Source organism: Pezoporus occidentalis, unplaced genomic scaffold (genome assembly GCF_034315485.1).
Source record: "Pezoporus occidentalis ecotype Australia unplaced genomic scaffold, CSIRO_AGI_Poc_V1 ctg341, whole genome shotgun sequence".
NCBI classification, from domain to species: domain Eukaryota; kingdom Metazoa; phylum Chordata; class Aves; order Psittaciformes; family Psittacidae; genus Pezoporus; species Pezoporus occidentalis.
This window is the reverse complement of record NW_026915387.1, coordinates 301,723-324,479: the sequence shown is the minus strand read 5'-3', so window position 1 is coordinate 324,479 and position 22,757 is coordinate 301,723. Positions and strand designations below refer to the sequence as shown.

At 56.1% G+C, this 22,757-nt stretch overlaps 1 protein-coding gene across 10 annotated transcripts in view; it reads left to right on the top strand.

The window, feature by feature from the left end:
* The first annotated feature begins 13,850 nt into the window (after positions 1-13,850).
* Positions 13,851-22,757, top strand: part of SRCIN1 (SRC kinase signaling inhibitor 1) — a 71,732-nt gene continuing 62,825 nt past the window's right edge. For 3 of the 10 annotated variants that reach the window (XM_062629767.1, XM_062629766.1, XM_062629775.1), the window contains exon 1: positions 13,851-14,058. In XM_062629767.1, the coding sequence (XP_062485751.1) occupies positions 13,860-14,058 (199 nt within the window). In that variant the 5' untranslated portion in view covers positions 13,851-13,859. Of the gene's footprint in view, positions 14,100-22,757 lie in introns of all 10 variants that reach the window. The other 7 variants (XM_062629771.1, XM_062629772.1, XM_062629769.1 and 4 more) reach the window with 5 other exon arrangements.

The following is a 22,757-nucleotide window of genomic DNA, read 5'->3' as shown; positions in this document are numbered from 1 at the left end:
AACCTGGACCCCGTGCCGATACATCCCATGTCCCCTGGGAGAATCAGGCTCTTCCCTTTGCCCTGCATGAGATAATGTTCCCAGATAGCTCTGCACCCGCTCAGCAAATAGCTGCCAAGCTGCTCAGTGAGGAATAGAGGTTACAGGAGGTAGGAGGTGGCTCTGGCTCGCTTGTTGGGTTTATGCTAAAGAGCTGACATGAAGGAAGAACTCTTCTTTGAAAAGCAAGGGAAACCCTGTCACTGGTAGCACCATTTCATGCTCTACACTGCGGATCAGTCCTGCTGTTTCCAGGCAGCCTCTTCCTGCATGTAGGTGCCTCTCCTGGGATAGATGGAGCTCATCCGTAGCTCTGGGTACTCCTGGTATGCTGGGGCAGAGCTTAGCAATGGTAATACTTGAGCTAGTGGGAACTGAATGCTCCCAAATGGTGCTAAAGGGCTGTCATGCAAAAAGATGCTGCTTTATAGAGCTTTTATTCTTTAACCCCATCTGAAATACCTTGCCAACCCAGCAGTCCTTTCCTCCAGGATTCCTTTCCTCCTTTGCCTCTGCACTTGGCTTCCCTTGCCTTTGCTGAGGGTTTCTCCTCCTGGACACCTTTGCAGGGAGCTGGTCCCCATCTCCTGGGTCAACCCCTCCATCCTGCATCTTTGCACCAGGGATGATGGGTCCCCGCTCTGCACAGCTCTGCACCAGCCTGGATAAGCTTTGCCCGTGACAGCGTGCTTCTGATGGTAGGTGGGCTTGTTTCCTTAGGGAGATGCTTTCTCCTCAGAGGCACATCCAGCCTCTGGCGACATGGCTAACAAGGAACTGCAGAACGGGAGAGCTGGAGGGGCCCTTAAAAGGTAAATCTCATTTATCCCCTGCCCTGAGGCAGGATCAACTATTCCTATATGATTTCTGACAGGTATTTGTCTGCCTTGTTCTTAAAAGGCTCCAGTGATGGAGATCTCACTCCAGCCTCCCTGGCCTGTCTGTCGCAGGGCTCTAATAGACCTTATTATTAGAAAGTTTTTCTTGCTATCTAGTCAAAATCTCCCTTGCTGCAGTTTAAGCCCATTATTTCTTGTCCTTTCCACAGCAGACACAAAGAACAGATTATTCCCGTCCTCTGCTGCTGCCCTTTATGTCTTTGAGGGCTTTTCATCACATCTCCCTCGGTCTCCTCTCATTCAGACTAAATAAACCCGGGTGTCACCAGCCTGCCTGCTGCCTCCCCGCTTTCCATGGGTGACAAGGCTGTGGGATGGGGTTTGCTCAGTCAGCTTCAACGGGTGAAGCTGCAGCAGCATCTGCTCCAAGCCAGCGAAGGGCTGCTCACAGGTGGCTTTTGGATGTGTTTTCCTCTTCCTTCTGGAAGCTGTGACCTGTGGAGGCTTCCCACAGGGTCACTGGGGAGCTCTGGGGAGGTGATGGTGCCTTCGTGCGATAGCTATGGAAACTGCAGGGCTGGGCTCTGCTGCAACTGATGTGCCACATCTGCCTGGAGCCAGGCTCAGGACTGGCTGGTGAAGAGGCCAAACGTGTGCTGATGGACCCGTGTTGTCCTCATGCTGGGGTGTTTTGCTGGGGCTCCTGGCAGACCAGGACCCAGCTTAGTGGTTGCTGCCATCCTCGTCCCTCCCATGCCCTGGGATGGAGCCTTTGGCACATCCGATGCTGGCCGGGGATGCGATGCATGCCACAGGAATGGACAAACACCTCCACTGCTGCCAAACCCACTGAGCCTCAGGAGGCCTGAGCGAAACATCCGCGTGTTCCCTACCTGCTTTATCCCAGTTCTCTCCATCCCCACCAACTGCCCATCTCCCCCCATCTTCTGAGCAACCCTGCCTTGCTTTCACCACCTCATCCCATCTTTTAGCTCCCTGGACCCCCCCCCCCCCAGCTCCCAGTGCCCTCCATCCAAGCGCTGACCCCTCGCTTAGGCTGCAGCTCCCATTTACACAGTTGATGCTTAATCGCCAACCTGCCTGACACAGCTCTTCCCTCCCGTCAGCACTTTGCAGGGTAATGACTGTTTTGTTCCTGGCTGTCAGCTTTGCAGGAAGCAGTTTGCTGATAATCCAGGAGAGGAAACGTGGAGTTTTTCCACACTCCCCCCCTCTATTCTTGTGGGTTTCTTAAATAGATGTATAAAGCGTGTGGTTTTCAGGCATAGCAATTATTGGTGTTTAAGAGGGTGGGCATCCCCACCTCTTCTCCCTGCATCCCTGCGGTGAAGAGCTTGGCTTACTGGGATATGGAATCTTTATACCCTGTGCTCCAAGCATTTGATCAAAGCATTACGTGGAGCAATGGGAACTTTGGGGTCTTCTGCACCATTAATGGGAATAATCACTTAGGGTAACACCGTGGCTTAGGAGATGCCAGGAGTCCTGGCACCAGTGGAGATGATGCTGGCCCTTCCGTGTGGGTTGCCTGGTTATTTCCCTTTCTCCACATGCAGGTGGGGAGGATCCTGGTTTCCATCCATCTCTGAATGTAACAGCAGCTCATGCTGACTCCTGTCTGGCTTAGGAGATTCACCACTATTTTGTGGTCCAGCGTTATGGCTCACCAAGGTTTTCATTAGGGAAATCAATGAGCCACATCATCCTGGTGCTGTCTTGGTCATTGGAAAAGCATAAATAATGCTGAGGCCTGTTGTGTCTCCAGGGCAACAGCAGCAACCGTCAAACAGGTCTGGTTTCTGTGCAGAATACCCAAAATCCATCATCCTGGTGGGTTCTGGGCTCAATAAATACCATTCCTCCACTTCTTTGAAGACCTTGGTGGTGTGATTGCTCACACCAACTCAGTGTCATCAGGGCAGGGCTGGGAGAGCCCCATTGATCCAGCTTTGTCCTGAAGTCCAATGGTTTTTTTGGCTCTGGTGGGGGGGAAATCCTTCAGGTTAAAGGTTCAGGAAGCAACTTCTGCCACCTGTAGCTGCTCTATGCAGTGAATGGGCTTAACTTTTCCTTCCATTGAGCCAGGAAAGACACTTGGCAGGCTCCTTGGCTGTGATGAAGTGCGATTACCTCTGGATCCAGACTCATTTGCAGCAGCTATTAGCACCATGGCAGTGGCAGGGAGCTGCTTTGCAGCCAGGTGTGCTGGATGGATGCTCACCTTGTAGGGCCTGATGGCTCTTGGGATGCAGAGGGGCTGTGGAGCTGCAGGTGCTGCTGAGCACTGTGGTCCCAGCTCCTTCCCTTCTCCTTGGTTAATGGCAGCCTTCAGCCCTGCAGGGTGATGGATGCAGGAGAAGCCACTGGCCACGGTGCCTGTGTGGATGAGGTTGCTGCCCAAAAGCCTGGGTAGTGATATGCAAACCCCATGCAGTGAGACAGGTTTTCCCTGCCTCTTACACAGCCAGCTCTGCCTGCAGGCCCTTCCGTCCCAAGAATATGATTTATGTGCTGCATCTTCTGGCCTCGAGTGGTACTGAGCAGGTTTATTGGAGAGGTGGTTTCTAGGCAGGTTGAATTAAGGATGGGAGCTTGTAAGCACTTATTTTTCTTCCATCTCCTCCTTGCTCTTTCCCTGCTTGACTCTGAGCTCTTTTAGGGATGACTTCCCAGGCCCTGGTGTCAGAGACTGATGTGAATGGAGCCAGGCAAAACCTGACTCTAACTATGAGGGTTCAGCAAGTCCTGGTTTCTCCTTGGTCTGCACCCCCTTTTTGTGCCCAGCCCTGGATGTCCACGATGCTCGTGCTGTGCAGACCGGGCTGTGGTTGCCAGAGCTCATGTAGACCGACTGGATGCATCTCAGGATGATGAGGGGAAACCGTTTCCTCTGCAAACTGGTACCCAGCTTTCCTAAGAGCACTGAAAAAGTCCCACAGAGCACAACAGCTTGCGAGAGCCTCCCCACCACCCACCTTCCCTTAGAGGCAGGCAAGGATGGAGAGCCCAAAAATAGAGATGAAGAGTCCCTGAGGAAGCATATGGCAGATGGGACCAGAGCCCTGACTATCGGGTGTTCTGTCAGTGCTTTAACTGGATGATCATCCATCCTCTCTGCTTAGCTTTAAAGTATTGTGCTATTCCTCGTGCTCAGGGGATAGACTCTGCCTGTTGGGTTAATGCCTGTGAGGGCTTCTGAGGACTATGAGGACTTAGTGATATAGAAGATAGATTAGGGAGGTTTCCCCAACATTTTAAAGCTGTGATGCCTTTTGAAGTTCCCTTAAAGGAGAAGCCCCATGAGGAGCAGGGGGGATTAACTGGAAGAAACCAGAAGAGAGCAATCGTGTTGTTGCACCAGAGCATCCCTGGGTTTCAGACTGCAAATGGCACTTGAATATTCCCATCCTGTGCTAAAGTTCTCCTAATAAAGCGCTCCCTGGAGCTTGTTTCCCCCATCTCCTCCTTCTATTTCTTGTTTTCCTTTGCTCATCAGCTTCTGGAAAGTGACTGATGGCTTTGCCTCCTGGCCAGAGCTGGGTTAAAGGGGGTAAGAGCCTTTCCTGGCTGCCTTTTGTGAGCTGGAACACAAAGCAGTGTCTTTGGCAGCTCTGAACTGAGCGCCTGGCTATGCAAGCACAACCCATGGGCTTCCAGTTGTCTTTGTGCTGGGCTGTGCTGTAATCTCCCACTCCAGCCATCGCTTTTGGGGTCCAGCTTGTCGATACAGTGCCTTGTGCCCCACCAGCATGGCAACAGAAGATGCAATGCAAAACTGCCGGGCTCCCCTGAGGCCTCCCGATGGACTGGTGCCCATCATGCATCTTGTAACCCCAAGTGGGTCTTGAGGCTGAAGACAAGGAGCAGCTCCCACCCTGGGAATTGCAGCTGGCTCTTGCATGTAGGTTATTAGTCCCTTGTAAGCACCATGGATGTTAAACCTGAATCCGGGAAGGGGCTCTGGACCTGTGCACGCAGCATGGAGCAGGTAGGACCCCTACAAGCTGGCTGTGCCAGATGTTCTTGCTAGGTGCAAGTAAGCACAGGCTGCCTCCATCCTTGGCTTTGCTATGGCAGGAAACAAACTTGCATTGAAGCAGTGACTGCACCCAGGATTTAATTAGCTCCGGTTGCCAAGCCCAACCCTGATAAGATCACATTGAAGGTAAATGTGAGTGGTGTTTCTATCCTAAACAGCATCACATCAGGAAGTCCTTTGGGGCTTCGATGCAAGGCAGGGAATGTCTGTGCTCCTGCCCCACTGCGGCATTCCCGCTCTGATTTGGGCCATGACTTTGGTTTGGTTTCCTAGCTCTGTTCCTTCTGATGCAGCTGATGCTCCCTAGGGCAAGGCTCTGAGCATTTCCCTCTGTTCAGGCTGTGCTCTCCTGGTCATGGTCCAAGCCAAGCCTGAGTCCTGTCACATCAGTCCTGGCATGGGGTGAGCCGGGCTCACTCGTCCTCTGCAGCTCCCCTTGCATCATGCATTCAGCTCCTGCCTCCCGTCCAGCTCATGGGGCTGAACATCATCTTCACAGCCTCCAATACCTGCCGCCAGGCAGGCTCCACTCCATCAACCCATGTTTGCTAATTCCCAGGGACTGCAGAGGCTCTTATCCCTGTCGGAGCTATGGATATGCCCTTTCCAGCTGCTATCCTGGGGATCAGCCTGTCTCTGATTTAAAGGTACAGTCTGCAGGCAGCTGCTGCTGCACTTCATGGAAACAAGGGAAGGAAAAACCCATTGGAGCTGGTTTCCTCGGGGCTCACCAGCTCTTGGAGATGGATTCCCCCGCCGGGCGGCTTTGTGTGCACTTCTGTCCTCTTACACATCCCAGAGAGTTCCTCTCCAGGTGGAGGAGAGCAGGGCAAGGAAGCTGGGGAGGAGGGTGTGTGCCCCTGTATAAATCCAATGGAGAAAGCGCCATGGGCACAGGCAGATGCTGCCGCCTTCATCGGGAAGAGGAGGGCCGCAGTCGCCAGCTTTAGCTTTTCAGGAAAAGCTTTTCCCCACCCTGTGCGTTTCAGACTTCTCAAAAGTTTTCCTCACTTGCACTGGGATGAACCCAAGTTTTCTCGCAATCCTTGCCAAAATCCTTCTTTTTTTTTTTCTTTTTTTTTTTCAGTGTGACAGGAGAGAGAGAGAGAATCAACAATCTCCGCATTGCCAAGCCCAGATCAGTGAGTCAGTAGCAAGCAAGGAGGAAACTTGGTGCGATGCTCCCGTTGCTCATCGATCGCTGCGGAGCGCATCATCCCCAACTGCCTCCCGTCGCCGGCCCTCCTGGCGTGAGCACGGCACGGTGCTGGGGCTGCAGGCACGCTTCGGCATCGACCCGGCTCTCTTAACCCATATGGAAAGGCAGATCCCTGTAAGCTCCTTAACTCCATGTGCTTTGCAGTCCTGGGGTGTTGCTGGAAATGGTACCAAGTCCCTGACCCTGATTGGAGCGTGATTGAGCTGCTGGCGGTGGGGAGCTCATCCTCTAAGTCTGGAGAAACATCTAGCAAACCACGGACACATCTCCTATCCCTTCTGACCCAGATTTCTGGTTCTTTCTGCTGCAGAAACAGCCCTCAAACTCACTCTTTTTAGGCATTTCCACCTCCCAACGTGGCTGCCCTGCTCAGTGCATCACTCACGCACATCCTCCCACCCAAGGCAAGCTCCTCTTTGTACCCTGTGTGTCATGGGAAGCACAAGGACCCTCTCGCTTGAAGCAGAGACAATTCTGCTTCAGGAGAGTGAGGACCTCGCCCCAGTTCGATTCCTTCTCCATCGTTTGCTATTACTTCGGGGCACTGGGAGGCTGTGAGCTCGCTCTCTCTCTGTTAATGCCTCAGGACTGCCTCTGTGCTGTCTCCTGGTGGCTGTCTAGCCATCGGCTCAAGCACAGCCATGGTAAATAACATTTAATCCCTGCCTTTGAGTCCTCTCCCCTACCCTTTCCCTTCTCTTTCTTGGCTGCTGCAGACAGCGCTGCTCTGCTTGGGCTGTGGCATTCACCCGTGAGCGAGGTGTTAGCTGTGACTCAGCTCTCTCCTTGCTTTTCTCCTTCCACAGTGTCTTAATCCTACCAGTCCCTTTATTTTTGGCACTGGATATTGCCCAAACTCTGCTCTTTGCGGTCCCTTCTCGAGCCCATCGCTCGCACCTCCTCTGCTCCTGTCTCCAGCACCGCAGGGCTGCTCTCGACCTTGACTAATGCTGCTTTGCCCCATGCTGGATGCTGCTGTGGATGTGGCTCTTCCCTTTGCTCCTCTCTGCTGCCCTTCCTCCTCCCCACACAAACAGGTTTCATAAATCAGCTGCTGTTTTTGCTCTTCAGCCCTTCTACGACCTCTCCCTGCTTGCCCCAGCACGTCTCCTTCCCTTTTCACTGTCAGCATCTGCCTGTGATCACTCATCTCTCTTGTCCCATTGCTGAATGTCCCAGCAAACACCTTGGCTTTCTCCTGAGATGCCCCAAGGCTCTGGAGAAACCCCCACAGCCTTCTATGGGCTTCTGGATGGCTCCTGTTTCCCACAGCCTTCACTAAACCCTGGGGACCAGTAAGATGCTGGTGAACTGAAGTGATTTCCATCATCCATACTAACGCATCCTTGCTGGGATGAGGGTGGTGCATGGCTCTGCAGGGTGTGGGGACATCCTGCACTAGGGCCTGTCCAGGTATTCCAGCCTGCACTGACCCCTCGGCTGCTGCTACATCGCCAGCATCACCCTAAAGCCATGGCTGGCTTGGTTCAGAGGGCTTTCTTCTCTTTAGTCAATGGAAGGCCTTGCCATTGCCACCCAAGCTGGGCCTACAGGGGGTTTGGTAGAGGCAGGGCTGGTGGTATCCTCAGCAGTAAAGGGAAAGGTGGAGCATGGGGAGCTCCAAGGTTGTGCTCCCCCCACCAGGGCTCCTAAGCCGGGGCTCAGTGCAGGGTTTCTTGCCTGGTGGCAGGAAATATCGGTCATCCCTGCGATCAGCAAAGCTGCTCCTTGGGTCGAGGAAATCCTCTTAAAGCTGCAGGGAGAAAACAAGCCTTGTAAAGCATCCGGCTTGCCTTCCCTTGGGGAGGGCTCGTGGCTGCTGGGGTGGCTCTGTGGGGAAGGGGGAGGCTCAGATGGCTCCTGTGAGGATGCAGAGCTCTTTGTCCTGGGCACAGGTCTGCCCAGTGGCCCCTGAGGACTGTCCCCAGTTAATGGCCAGGCTCTGGGACAGCCCTAACTGTGGATGAACATCCCATAGAGCAGCACTGAGGACAACAGGGACTTCTGTGAGGCTTTAGGGAACAAAGGGTCCACATATAGCACAGAAAGATGCCTTGTGGGTTGAAGATGGAGCGGACCTGACTCCCTCAACCTCTTTCCCTTCTCCTCATCTTTTCTTGCTCCCTCCATCTCCCTCCTGCTCGGATGTCCATACATTATGCATCAACAATTCCTTACCGACACAGCACTTGTGGAGAGAGACCTGGCTATGGGCTGGTGAAAGATAGAGCTTCCTCTTCAACGCTAACCCAAGGAGCTGGCCACAGCCTCCAGATTTGGTGTATTTCACAGCACATCCCACCCTCCTCCTTGCAGCCTTTCCTGGCAAATCCGTGGGGGCAGCCCAAATATCCTGGTTGAGCCTGGGGATTAGAAGTTGGGATTCAGCCTCAGTTCTCTTGTGTGAGCTCTCCCAGGTTCCCTGCAGTGAAATTTAGGCAGGAATAGGTCAGCCCTCCTTGTGCGAGTGATGCAAGGAAGGTCTTGCAGGTGCTTTGCGGTCTGCCTGGTTCATGGGTGCCTCGCTCAGCCCCAAAACGTGTCGTGGTCACATCTGTCCTCGGTTGCCATGGAGACTTGTCCTCTTCCCAATGCCCAGAGGAAAGCAGTGGATAACGGCAGGGCAGGGAGGTGCTGCTGGAGCACATCACCCCAGGAGCCTCGCGCCTGCATGGCCGCTGCCATCCTGCATCCCAGGGCGCGTGAGATGCAGCATCCCCTTCACAGCTCTGGTCCAGCTCAGCTCCAGCCACCAGCTGACTTTGCTGGTGTGACTGCACTGGGTATTGATGCAGAACTGTCACTACCTGGGGCAATCCCTGTGGACTCAGACAGGCGATCCAGACGTGCAGCGATAGGTACAGCTGCTGCGGGTCAGCCTTGATGCCAGCGTGGCTGTGGGTGAGTGAGGACCTGGCTCATTTGGGTTTCCACATGAGGGCTGGAGCTCTTTTCCTCTCCTAAGAAACAAGCTGAGTCCAAACTCCCCCAGCAAAGCCTCTGCTCTCCTTTGTTCTTTGACCTTCTCTGGTTTCAACCCTTTTCCTTCAAGCTGTTGCAATTGAAGGTTGTCACCTCCTGCCATCACCTACCTCCGTGCAGGATGGGGTAGCTGTCCCCATCTGCCCCCCCGGATTTGCTGCGGGAGGGCTGGGGGACAGGGATCACTCAGTCTTTGGAGCTTGCTGTGCAGACGTGAGCTTCACAAACCCATTCCCAGTGGAAATCAGGCATGGGCAGGCTCCGAGAAGGACTGTTGGCTTCCTCACGTGCTCCAGATGGGAAGGGACATGCAGGCAGCCAAGGGCCCCTTCCCGAGACAACAAAACCTATCCGTGGGGGTGGCTTTGCTGATAAACATCTGCCAATCCATATATTATTTAACTGTTCCTAAGCCCTCACCAGTCCCTGGGAACGTGGGCAGCCAGCTCCTCCCAGCTTTATCCCTGGCTGGGAATGCTGGGGGATCCATTCCAGTCCTACAGTCTGTCCTCTCTTCTAGATACCTCTTATTGCTTGTCCAAGCTCGTTTCTGGAGCATTCCAGCCTCTTCCTTGCCCTCCCAAAGGGAGGTTTCCATGGGCTGAGGCAGTTGGGGCAGAGCAGGGACCCGGCAAAGCCACTTCCTTTCCTCTGTTTTCCTGGTTTTACATTTGGGGAAGGAATAACATGGATCACATGTAGAGGATGTAGCGTTATAGGTGTGGGGCTGCTCAGAAGCGGGACATCTGGGCACTGCAGGCGCGAGAGTGGGGGTTTAGGATTGGTTGCTGGTGCTCAAAGAGAACGTAAAGGCTTCCTTCATCTTCCCAGGTGGGTTTGGGAGGAAGATGGAGCGTGTCTGGATGGGGGGGAACGGCAAAGGCACGTCCCCAATCTCTGCGTGTGGCAGGATGGAGCTGCGTGACTGGGCGCAGTATAAATGGAAACGGGTGGCCAATGTGGGCAGGGGCTGGGCATGCGGGTGAGCGCCGAGGGGACAGATGTGTGTGGGATGGCTCCGTGTGAAGCTATATTAAACGCATGAGCAAGGCAGACGCTGGTGCTTCAGATGCTCAGCTTTGCTTCCAAGTCTCCCTGCTGAGGTGGGGAGGGGAGAGGGATGGGGCTGGAGGGCAGGGCTGAGCCTCAGCCCTCTCATTTCGCTCCTGCCCCTCTCCCCATTTTGGGATGGGTCTGCAGGGATTGCACATGGGATGAACAGGGTTGCACCCACTAAATCTCTATGGATAGAGCCTAAACCCTTTGTGGGGATTTGGGCTAAGGGGCCACATCAATAGCTGCTGTTAATGAGAGGGATGAGCTCAGAGCAACCCCTCCCATGCTGACCCAGGCTCAGGTGATGCTCACACCAATGCTCCCATTGAGAAGCCCACTTACAGCCTCTCCCAAGCCCCGGGTTCCTCCCTTGGGTGGAGCTTTTATAGAGAACCTGGGGCTTTATTTATGTTTCTGGAGGAGGAGGGGGCAAGTTTAGCACTGTTAATGGAGAATGAGACTCCCCATTGAGGTGGGTGGCAGGATCAGACCCTTTTTGATGGCTGCAGAGATTGAATGGAGCTTATTGCTGGGGGAGTTTCCTGACACCAAGAGGAGGGATGTTGCGGGGCTAATAAGAGCATCCTATTAGCCTCACTGGGTCTTCAGGGGTGGTTTGATCCAGCCTGGTGCTGACCCTCATCCATCTGTGGCAGGAGCTCCTGGTCCCCAGAACCCTGCTCACCCACTGCAGGGATGAACTGCCCTGGCCAGCTTGGGCTGCCCAGCAGAGGAGAGAGGATGAGAATGGTTTTGTGTGCGTGGGGAAGGCTGATTAAAGGCAAGGAGCACCCAAGTCTCACGTGTGGTGGGTGCTGTGAAGGCCTTTCAAAGACAAGTGAGGCAACAAAAGAAATGGATGATGAATAATTGAGAGCTGAAGCTCAATTTTCTCCATGTCCAACCCAGCAGTGAAGGGATCTTGAGCCCTTTCTGCAGGGCTGAGGGGGTTTGGGGATGGGAGGATGAAAGAGCAGCCGAGATGGGGAGAGCAGGAGAAGGTCGAGGAGCCTCTTTTCATCCTTTATTGGAAAGGAAAAGGCTGCAGGTCTCTGCAGTGGGGTTGGGTTTGGGGGAAGACCCAGCCCCCAGGAGATCCCATTCCCACAGCTCCTGTGTGGATCTGAGGTGTTGGCTCTTCTGCTGGAATGCATGATGTGGTTCCATGGTGTGGTTTCATGCATGGAAAACAACACTGAATTCCTCTCTCTTGTGGCTGCAGGACCTTCCCTCTCCCTTCCCCTTCTGTAAAGCCTCCGAAATAAACCGGCTTGTGCTCCTGGTTGACTTTCTTCCAAGAAACCTTGGGTATTTTCCTGTCACTCCCATGGTTTTGGGTGGATCTGGCTCACGTCCCCAGCCCGCTGCATTGACTTCCATAGGGGACCCCCTGGGGACATGACTGCCCTGCCCTGTGCACCCCCAACAGAGGCACTTGGAGGGGTGACAACCCCACCGTGTCCCCAGGACCGGCCTCTTGTGCACGTGTTTTTAATGGGGCTTTGAAAGCAGGAGATTGCCTCGTGGTAACTTGCATGCAAGGTTATTGGAAGGAGACCAGCAAAGGTCCATAACCCCTCTGCTGATGAGGATGAAGTGCTTGTTTAATACATTTTTAGCTTTCAAATATTTCTCCTTAATGTGTTTTTGAAATGACTCGAGCTCTGAAGGGAATATGTAACTTGTTAGGAAATAGATGTGCCGATTAGGCTGCGTTTCAGCTCGCTCAGAGACGTTTCACCGCCTCACTTGGATCTGCTGTGATCAAAACCCCTGCCTCTGCGCAAGCAGGGCCCCCCCCACCACCTGCCAAATGCCTGGTGGCACCGGGAAGCTGTCAGAGCATCGCTAGGCTTGTGTTGGGTTCTTCTGGCCCTTCCCAGCTGCTCAGCTTTGTGTCCATCCCGGATACCCCAAAATGCTTCCCATCTGCTCCACGGTGGCAGGGTTGGCTCCCATTCCTAGGAGGGAATGGTTGACACCCTCTCTCCTTGCATTTCCCACCTGATGCTCCATATGAAGTAAAGCAGTGGTATGGGAAACCCCAGAGCCCCCAGGGAGAGCAGGATCTGTCCCACGCAGGTTATGCCCTTTGGTTTGGGAGTGGCGGGGTGGCCCCATGGGGTGACCACGCTCCCCTCGGGCACAGCGAGGTTCAGACTTTTCCTGGTGGCACCTCTTAGAAAGCAGCAGATTAGGATTTGGTGTTAAACCGGAGACTGTTTTAATGCCGTGGGGAACCTGAGCTCCTCTTAATCTGCCTACCAGCAAGACACAGGCCGGGGGGGATTTCACTCGGTGTTACAAACACTTCACCTCTTATTACAGCTCTGAAGTGCTCCCAGGTCTAACAGCAGCTCCTTCCATTCCCATGTTTCATTCATCACTTTTCTCTCTCTAACCCGCACCCCCAGCAGCCACAATTGCCCTTTCCCCCTCTCCCACCAAGATGCAGTCGCAGGGGTGCACGGTGGTGATGGGGTGCATTGGGAGGTGATGGGGAGCACGGGACCAGGCTCCTGGGGTGCAGGAGCAAGCAGCACGTTGCAGTGGAGCCCTGGGATGCCCCAGTCCCCCCTGGCCATGCGTGCTGGGGCGTCCTGCTGTCAGGAACACGTCAACCCCATCAAGATGCACTTCACTGGTGCTGGAAAAGGCTTTTGCCCCACGGATGTTCTCTAATGGAGCCGGCGTTGCCGTGCTCCCCGTGCCGCTGGGCAGCAGCTAATGCAGCGCTGGGGGGGGAGCACGGGGCTGGTGTGAGCTGGTGGCTCTTCACCTCCCCTTCCCCATGCTGGGAAGGTGCTGGTGGGCTCAGCATCCCGCAGGGGTGAGAGCAGCACCGGTGTAGAGGGAAAGGCAGGAATCCTGCGAGCAACCCCCGTGCTGCTCTGGGGAAATAGCACAAGACAAAGCGGATGCTTATTTAGCTTTTCCTCCCCTATCCCTCCCCTTTCCCCCTGGTGGGACCTCAGGTTTGTTTCTCTCGGCAAGGAGGTGCCAACGGGGGTGAGGTGCCAGTGGGGGGGGGCACCTTTATGTACCCATCACGCTGCTGCTCTGCTGCTCTTGGAGCCTGTGGCTGGGTCTCCCCCATGGTGGGCACTGCCAGGGGGAGATGGAGCCTTGGTTAAGGTGCCCCGGTGCCATCACTGCTCCTTGCCGGCTGCTTGTGCAGGTGCCACACGATGGACAGGCTGTGGCACTGTGATAGCTGGGAGTCTCACAGGGCCAGCTATGGTCATTCCTCTGCTGCCAGCACTTCCATCACCCTCTTGCCTTCATTTCCCTTGTCCTGCCTTTACCACAAGTCAATCCCATTGCCCGGGCACGATGCCACCCACCCCACCCTCTCCCTAGGGATGTGCAGATGCTGGTTTGCCATCCCCTTTCGAGGTACATAGTGAATAGAACACCTTAGGGATGCTCCTCCTGCACATCACCCGGAGCTGCCTCTCCTTGTGCATCCCCCATGGGTCCGGCTGCCTCCTCCGCTCGCCGGTGGGCGACAACACACCGGGGTGGGGGGGTGTTATCTTGCCACCAGCCCCGGCTTGCTCCTGGCATTTGATCTAGCCACCTATCGCCGAATAAAACGTAGGGGCCTTTAAGAGGGAGCGGAGAGGGGGAGCCGTCTCCCCGCACATTAATCTCTCATGAGCTAATGTGTTTTTCCCATTTGTTCCTTTGTACATCCCGAGCTGCGCGCTCCCACGCGCATCCCTCCGCGCTCGCTCCCGCTCGCTCGCGCTCCTGCCTCCGTCTCCCATGCTCGCCCGGGCCTGAGCCCCTCTCTCGGAGAGAAAGGAAAGGAAAAAGCAGGCGAGCAAGCAGAGCAGGAATGGGGAATACACCCTCTCAAGGCATGTCACTCTCACTATGTGCATCCATTCTTAAGTAGCAGGTATTTTTTTTATTCGTGTTGGTTTTTTTGCCTCCTCCCTCCATCTCAACCGGGGCAGCGTCGCTGATGCCCAGGGTGGGGGAAAGAATTAGCCCTGGAGTTCGCTGGTGGTGAATTGGTACCCTGGTGGAAAGGTGTGCGTGAAGGCGGCGATGCTCCGGAGGGGCGGTGTGTGCGTCGGGATCGGCTGCGCTGGGGATGCGGTGCCTTGCCTGGAGGCTTCCCCCTGCGCCTCGGACCGATGGGCTGTGGGGGGGGGAGATGCTGAGCTGGTGCTGGTGGTGATGCTGCTGCTCGGGGCTGGGTCGTTGTTAGGGCTGCCTGGCTCTGGAGGGATAAAGTAGCTGGAGAGCCACTGTCCTAGAAGCACCGGTGCGGGGAGCTGGAGCGATGGGGTGCTTGGGGGCGGAGGCTCACCGGGGATGCTCGAAGAAACCCGTTGTTGTGCCGCTGGCTGCTCCGGCTCCGTTGTTGCAGCGCTGTGCATTAAACACGATGTTTTGCTGACCGAGCCGGGCTGGATGCTGCCAGGCTCTGGATTTCCTTTCTCTGTGAGCTTGTGGGGACAGATGGGTGAGGAGGAGGGAGGCTGCGGGTGCTCTCCTACCTGCTCTCTCCCCTTTTTTGTTCCTCTCCAGCTGCTGCTGAGACACAAAGGGCAGGGCGAGCCGTGGGGCTGCAAGGTCGCCCCTTTCTCAGCATCCTTGCAGGAGGAGGAAAAATACCTGGGTTTGGGGGTGTGTGTGTGGGGGGGAGGCGCTGGGGAGGGAAACTTAAAATAACTCCAAAGCCTCCCTGCCCTGTGCCACAGGCGGCTGCTCCCTGCGTGGTTGGGGGTAACAGGTCCGCTCCCACCCCTTCCCTGTGTCACACAGGAGCTGCCCAGCCCCGGTGGGTGACAGGGATGCTGTCGGGGGTCCCTTTGTCTGCCCTCGCTGTCGGGAGCGCCCCGCAGCCTCTCCCCTCTTTGTTCTCTCTGTGTTCTTCACCCTGGCTGTGGGGAGCCAGGCTGGGGAGTGGTGATGCTTCAGCCTCCGCTCCCACCCACCCACCCACCCGCTGCTGCGTGGGTACCAGCACCCAACTCCCAGGCAAGTTGGGTTTCTCTGTGCTTAGCCTTGGGAATGCGCCTGCAGAGTGGGGCCCTTGGGAGCTGCATCCCTTTGTGGGCATCTTGGGGTGGGAAGGGGGTCACATCCAGACACCTCTTGCTTAAGGATGGAAGGGGTCCCTCAGCTCGGCTGGTCCAGGGTGGGTGGGTGTCCACTAGCCCAATACCAGGCAGGGAATTCAGCCCTTCCCTGTTGCTAAATAGGGACCCCAAACTTGCTCAAGCTCTGCCTGGATCCAGCTGTTGGTGTGGGGGCTGCTGGTTAGGATCCCCCCCTCCTCAGCAAACCCAGCCCAGGGTGCAGGAATGCTCCCCCCCCCCCAAAGCTGCTTGAAGCCCCATGGTGGCTCTTCCCTCGTTTTAATGAGGAATACATCACCAATGTGCTAATTACCCCCCACCAGAAGCTGCCAGTGTGGAAATGGATCCCCCAGGGAGCTGCTGGTGGGCTGTGACCACCCCGAGGTGGGGGGGGGGGGACCGACCGGGTGGGTGTTTTTGGGGGGGGGGGTGAGTGAGCACCCACAGGCCCTGGCAGCTCCAGAGCTGGTGCATTTGTGTGAAGGGAGCTTTAGTCTTTGTCAGGAGCTGTCCCTCCCCTCCCAGCAGGATGGGCAGGGAGTGGTGCTCTCCCCGTTTGGTTTTAGCTGGAATGTCCTGCTCGTGGTCCAGGTGATGCTCTGGGAGATGCTCATCCTGATCACGGGGAGCTGGGCTGGCATGCGGTGGGGGGGAACAAAAGGGGGGGTGATGCTGAGAACTGGCCTGGCGATTGCACTGGACTGGGAGGGAAGCATCAGTGCCAGGCTCAGACCTGGTTCCCCACGCAGGAAAGCTGCACAGTTCCCCCAAAGCGTGGGTTTTCCCTTTTGGGGAAGGGGGATAAAGGCCCCTCTCTGCGTGTGTTTTGCCTGGGGCATCACCCTGCTCCATCCAGGGAGGGCACCTCTGTCACCCCACATCCTCCTCCTCCTCCTCTCTCCTTCCCTTCCCCTGGTGCTCACAGCATCAGCCTCACAGCAAAGGCCCGGCCTGGTGGGAAACACCCACCCCTGCCTGCCTCCGCTTTCTTTTTTCCACCAACAAATTCCCCATACCAAAGTCTCGCTGTGGGAGCAGGAGGCCCTGGGTGCCCTTTGCTGCCTCAGGGACCTGAGTGGGTGCTTCCTTTGGCACTGGCTGAGAGCATCATTCCCCATGGACCACTGCTGTGGGGCTGAAAGACCCCACAGCAGCAGCGCCTGCTGGGGGGAGCAGAGCAGGAGGGATGCAGCCCAGCAGCGCAGGGTTTAATTATAAGCATTGATTCCTCTGGTTGCCACACATCGATCCCAGCCGGGTGCACGGTGGCTGCCTCTGCGCCCCAGGGACATGCCTGGCACGCATGGATGCATGCGAGCGATGTCCCACAGCGTGGAGCGTGGCCTAGGGCTGCAGGGAGCATCCCCACACAGCCAGGGCTGGGTACCTGGTGAGGGGGTGAGTTGGATGTGGTGGGTTAAAAGAGGAGGTGAAGGGGTACGGGTATCCCCAGGGTGCTGTGTGCGTGGATAAGTGATGCTGAAGCTCCTGCTGTTAACGTTTTGGGGAGGAAAGAGGGAGGCTGCAGGCATGGAGAGGCGTTTGGGAGAGGCTCGAGGGTGCAGTGGAGTGGGGTTTGACCTGGGCACGGGGAAGCTGCAGTGTGCAAACAGGGAGGAGGAAGGATGCTGTGCCGCAGTCCCCACTCCTGGGGGGAATCGCTTCCCCATGCTGTTGCTCTGCTCCCGGTGCTGGGGTAGCATCCCCGCCTTGCTGCTATTTGTGATTTATGAAGCACAAACTGCTGCTTGCTCCAGCACTGCAGCTCTTGGCTTGGAGGTGCTGGAGCTCCAGTAAAGCAGTGTGATGGGGACCAGCACCCACAGCCCTGCGGCACCGCTGCCATGGGGCTGGGTGAGGAGCTATGAGAAGGACACAGCTCCCCCTTTTGTGCAGGCTCTGTGGCTGTGAAGTTCTTCCATCACCAGCGCTTTGCTCAGTGGGCTCGTTCCCAGCCAGGTTTGGTGACCATAATTATTACTGTTAAAACACCCCTAGGTGGGTGAGGCGAGGGATGCCAGGTCTCAGGTCCCATGGGGGTAGAAGCTGCTTGGCCAAGCTCTGCAGAATTACTGGCTCCAAACAGCAGCCAGCAACCCCGTTAGCATCACCATGGTCTGGAGCCCACGATGGGTCCCTGCGAGTGGGTCATGCCCATAGGCCAGGCTCCATCCCCAGCAGCCGCAGCAAGGCACGAGGATGCAGGCTGGTCCCAGCTCATCCCCGTGAGCATCTTCAGCTCGAGCCGGGTGCTGTTCCCCATCAGCTGTGCTTGCTCCCCATCGAAGGTCCTTGTTAACCCCCCCTCCTGGCTGTGCCAAGCTGCAGGTGCACCAAGGCTCAAAGAGGCACCCGGAGCTTCAATGCTTGGTAAAAAACCACTGATTTGCTCCTCGCCGCCCAATGGGGATAATAAAAGTTGGCTGTCAGCTGTTTTTATTTTCTCCCTCCCCCTGCCTGGTTTCCACTTTCAGAATGAATGCAAATGAAGATTTTTTAGGGTTTTTTTTGGGGTGTTTTTTTTTTTCCCCCTTTTCTTAAATTCAGCTCCAACAGAAGGGCTGATGGAGAGGGCTGGTGGGGGCGGGAGGAAGAGGAAAGGAGGGGGGATGAACACTTCTGGTTTGTTTGTTTTTCCCCTCACCCCCATGCTGAAATGTTCTGATTGCAAAGGGAGGAGGGCGAAGGCAGATGATGCATTTGGGTTTCTAGCATAACGAATAGCTCCGGGAGGGGGAAACGTAGCGCCTGCACTCCAGTTCCAACTGGGAACCAGTTTTCCAGCACCTCTGGGAAAGGAGAGTCAGGAAGCAGCTTCTTTTCCAGTCCCACTCCATAGCCCCTTGCTCAGCTCACCCCACACTGTCTCAGCCCTTGGAACAGGGCACCTGAAGGAGGATGGGCCGTGGCTGTGGCTGGAGGTGAGGGCTCCATCCTCCTCACCCATGGGTGCTCTCTGCCCTCCGCTCCAGCCAAGCCTGTGCACAGCCTCTTTGGCTGGCACTGTTGGATCTCCTCCACCTCAAGTTTATATATTTCAATTACAGCCTGTTAAAAGCCTCCACGTTTCAAGAGCTGCCCGGATTTATGGCTCCTGTCCTGAAGCCAGCCTGGGCATCTCCTGCTTTTCCCTTGCTCCGGAGCTGCGGCCTCACAGAGCATCATGGCTCGGCCCAAAGCCTGGGTCTTGCTGCCCCACAAGCTCTGCAAGCCACAGTGATGGGAAACAGCGTTAGGCTGCTGATGTCCCTGTCCCCTGGCATTTTCCCTGTGAGCATGGGGATCATAACTCACATTTCCCTGTGAGTTATGGGCGTCAAAATCTTATGGTCAGTGGCTCCCCTTAACGGCCTTCATTTCCTATGGGATGCAGGGATACCCAAGGTGGGGAAGGGATGCTGCAACTCCCAGCCCTGCAGCTTGACTTCCAGAGGGATGGACTTGAAAAGTGGTTGTGGCATCTGCTCTGGCTTTTGTGGTTTTCTTTTCTGATGGGATATTTGGAGCTGAACTGGGACCCAGTGAGGAAGGACAGAGGCTCCGATCCCGTTCCCAGCTGAGCTCAGAGGAAGCTGCTGTGGGAGTGGGAGGGAGGGATGGAGAGGTGGAGTGGGATTCCTGCAGGATGCATTTCCCAGTGTAGGATCCCCCTGGTCCTTTCTAAATCCCATGGTGCAATCAGGGAAGGAAGGAGGCAAAAGAGATGAAAATATGGAGGGGAATCCAGTGATGTGCAGGGAGGAAGGGGCTGCACTGGGTTCCCTCTCCAGTTGGATCCAGGCTCACTACCACAGCCAAATTCCCATGGACTTGATGTGCATGGAATATGCATCTTGCAAGCCTGTAGTCAGCCTTATGGCACTGCCTCACCCACCTCCAGCTTTGCCTGGAAGCTCCTTAGGGATCACGAGTGCACCGGGATCCTGATGGTTTTGGGTACCTGGTGCCAGGGATGCTGTAGAGAGAAACCCCTCCTCCAGCTGCCCAACATCTGGGCTTGGTCACTCCTCTCCCAGCATTCCCAAGGGCTTTGAGTGGTTCTGCCCTTCCCGAGCATCCCCTTTGCTCGCTCCCATCCATCTGTCAGTGGCTCGGAGGCGGCTCGGCTGAGATGAGTGCTCAGGAATAGGGTGTGAAACAACCACCTGCCAGTTGACTTTCCTCCTCGCCGTGGCGCTCGGCAAGGGCAGAGCTGGAGATGCAGAACCTCTCCTCTCCCCTGTTATTTGGAGGGATGCTGTCACGCCGCTCAGGGGTTTCTTTGCCTCAGTGGTTTGATGGTCATGAAGCAGCTCTCGCGCTCCGAAAAGAGAGGAGGGAAGGAAGTGTCACTTTGGATCTTCGTGCATGGAAAAACACAGCACCTCCCTCCCGCGATTCCAGTTGGAGCGCTGGGAGAACGCACTGGGAGACAGGCGGGAATGGAGACATTCCTCTGTGAGGCAGCATCAGTGGCCACCTCCTGCCCTGCTTTGGCCAGCACGTGCCTTTTCCTGGCTTCACCATCCTGTTTGCAGTGACCTGCTAGAGGCACCCCGGTGGGAAGGCCCAAACCCCCCCATGTTTGCTCCTTTTCCAGAATCATGGAATCTCAGACTGGTTTGGGTTGGAAGGGACTCGGCTCCAACCCCTGCCACGGGCAGGGACCCCTTCCACTGGAGCAGCTTGCTCCAAGCCCCTGTGTCCAACCTGGCCTTGAACACTGCTAGGGATGAGCCCATCCCATGGATCCATTGACATGGATGAGCCCATCCCAAGCTGTGCTGTCTGTGGGGAGGGCTGGAGGGGCAAGGAGGGCAGGGTGGTTTGGGATGAGAGGACCTCCTCCCCATTCCTATGGGGTTGGCTTTGATCAGTTTTGTTTCCCAGATCTTTTCTTGCTTCCCAGATCATTTGTGCCCCTGTGGAGCATCTCCAGTGGGGAGGGAGCTGCAGTGCCTGGCAGCCCTGGGGACCAGCAGCCCATGTCTGCAAGGGGCAGTAGGTGCATGGTGGGGCAAGGAGAAGCATGAGCCTGGTGTTGGCCAGATCCAGCTTGGATCAGTGGGTGTCAGCAAGGAATGTGAAGCAGAGGGGATGCAGTGAGGGAATGTGAAGCAGAGGGGATGCAGTGAGGGAATGTGAAGCAGAGGGGATGCAGTGAGGGACCGTGAAGCAGAGGAGATGCAGTGAGGGACCGTGAAGCAGAGGAGATGCAGTGAGGGAATGTGAAGCAGAGGGGATGCAGTGAGGGAATGTGAAGCAGAGGGGATGCAGTGAGGGACCGTGAAGCAGAGGAGATGCAGTGAGGGAATGTGAAGCAGAGGGGATGCAGTGTGGGAATGTGAAGCAGAGGAGATGCAGTGAGGGAATGTGAAGCAGAGGGGATGCAGTGAGGGAATGTGAAGCAGAGGGGATGCAGTGAGGGACCGTGAAGCAGAGGGGATGCAGTGAGGGAACGTGAAGCAGAGGAGATGCAGTGAGGGAATGTGAAGCAGAGGGGATGCAGTGAGGGAACGTGAAGCAGAGGAGATGCAGTGAGGGAACGTGAAGCAGAGGGGATGCAGTGAGGGAACGTGAAGCAGAGGGGATGCAGTGAGGGACTGTGAAGCAGAGGAGATGCAGTGAGGGAATGTGAAGCAGAGGGGATGCAGTGAGGGACCGTGAAGCAGAGGGGATGCAGTGAGGGAACGTGAAGCAGAGGGGATGCAGTGAGGGAATGTGAAGCAGAGGGGATGCAGTGAGGGAATGTGAAGCAGAGGGGATGCAGTGAGGGACCGTGAAGCAGAGGGGATGCAGTGGGAGCTGCAGAGCCGTGGTCCCCCTCCTGCTGACGATGAGCACTTGTGGCCCAGGGCTCCAGCCAGCCCCACGTTGGGTCCCTTGCAGAAGTGGGGGACAGGGCTATGGGTGTCCCAGCTCAATGGCCCCGCTGAAAGCAGCACAGCGGAGGCAGCTCCTGCCTGCTTGCTTGTGCAACAGGCAGGCGCGGCGCTGCCCGCGGGCGGCAGGATCCGTCTCATTTCAGGAGGATTAATGATTCCAGCATCATTTGAAAAACATTATATGGCTCATTAAAAACACATTGCCCAGACTAAACACAGAGCACTTGCGTGTTTCCAGCCCTGCCAGCTCACCTCCCCGTGCCAGCCTGTGGCATTGCCCTCCGCCCGCAGGGCTGCAGGGGATGATGGGGAGGCTGAAGGCTGTGATGGCTGCGTGTGGACCGTGGCCATCCGCCTTTCCCTTTCCTCTTCCAGCTTCTTCCAGGAGCAGCCAGGGGCAGGCAGCCGGCTCGGGAATGCTGTTCCCTTGGGGTTATTTGGTGACGGGTGTGCTTTGGGGAAAGGACAGCAGTGCACGGCTGTTGGGAGCATCCTCTGCCCTCACCTCCCTTGTGTGCCAAGAGCGGGAGGCTCATGGAGAGCCCATGTGCCCTCTAAAGGGACCTGATTCCCAGGGGGAAAGGGACCAGCAGTGTCTCCTTCCCCCCCTCCCATACCTGCTCTGTTTCTCCCCCTCCTCCTTTCCCACACTCCTCCTCCTTTCTCTCGCCTTCACTGCTTCCTTTCAACTCTGTGGTGGTGGGAATCAAAGAGGAGAGCAGTTTGGGATTGTCAGTCCTTCCTCATCCGCTGCGCTGCGTGGAAAGCAAAGCTGCTAAAGGACACCCAAGGACATTCAGATGGAGCCTTCCCCGCTCCTCTCCCTGCCCTCCTCCTCTTCCTCACCTGCAGAGAGCAATGCCCTGCTCCTGCCCTTCTCAACCTGCCCCATGGCACAACCAGGGCTTGGCCAGGCTCCTGGCTCTGCCTGTGCCTCTGGTTTGCTCTCACCGTGTGAGCTGCCCAGGCTCTGTGGTGTGAAGCAGCATCCTCTTCATGGGGACCTGGAGGGGCTCCTGGAGGATGGAGACCTAGAGGATGGGGACCTGTGAGCATCCTAGAGGATAGACCTAGAGGATGGGGACCTGTGAGGCTCCTGGAGGATGGAGACCTAGAGGATGGGGACCTGTGAGGATCCTAGAGGATGGAGACCTAGAGGATGGGCACCTGTGAGGATCCTAGAGGATGGAGACCTAGAGGATGAGGACCTGTGAGCATCCTAGAGGATAGACCTAGAGGATGGGGACCTGTGAGGATCCTAGAGGATAGACCTAGAGGATGGGGACCTGTGTGGCTCCCTTGAGGTTTGCACAAGAGTGCAAAAGGGCCCCTGATAACGCTGAGCCCTGTGGAACCAGCACATGTGGTAGCGTGGGGTAGGATCCCTTTGGTCTGGGAGCTTCCAGGACCAGCTCCATCCCCAGGATGCAGCAGGACCTCGAGCGAGGGGTTGGCTGTGACTTGGCATCTCAGCCAAAGTTAACTGCTGCTCCGCAGATAATAATGAGCTCCTCTGAGCTGTCAGTCCCAGCTCTTCACAAAGCAAGGCTGTTATCTCCCTTCCACACGTGGGGAAGCCAAGGTGCAAGTCTTTTGCCCAAG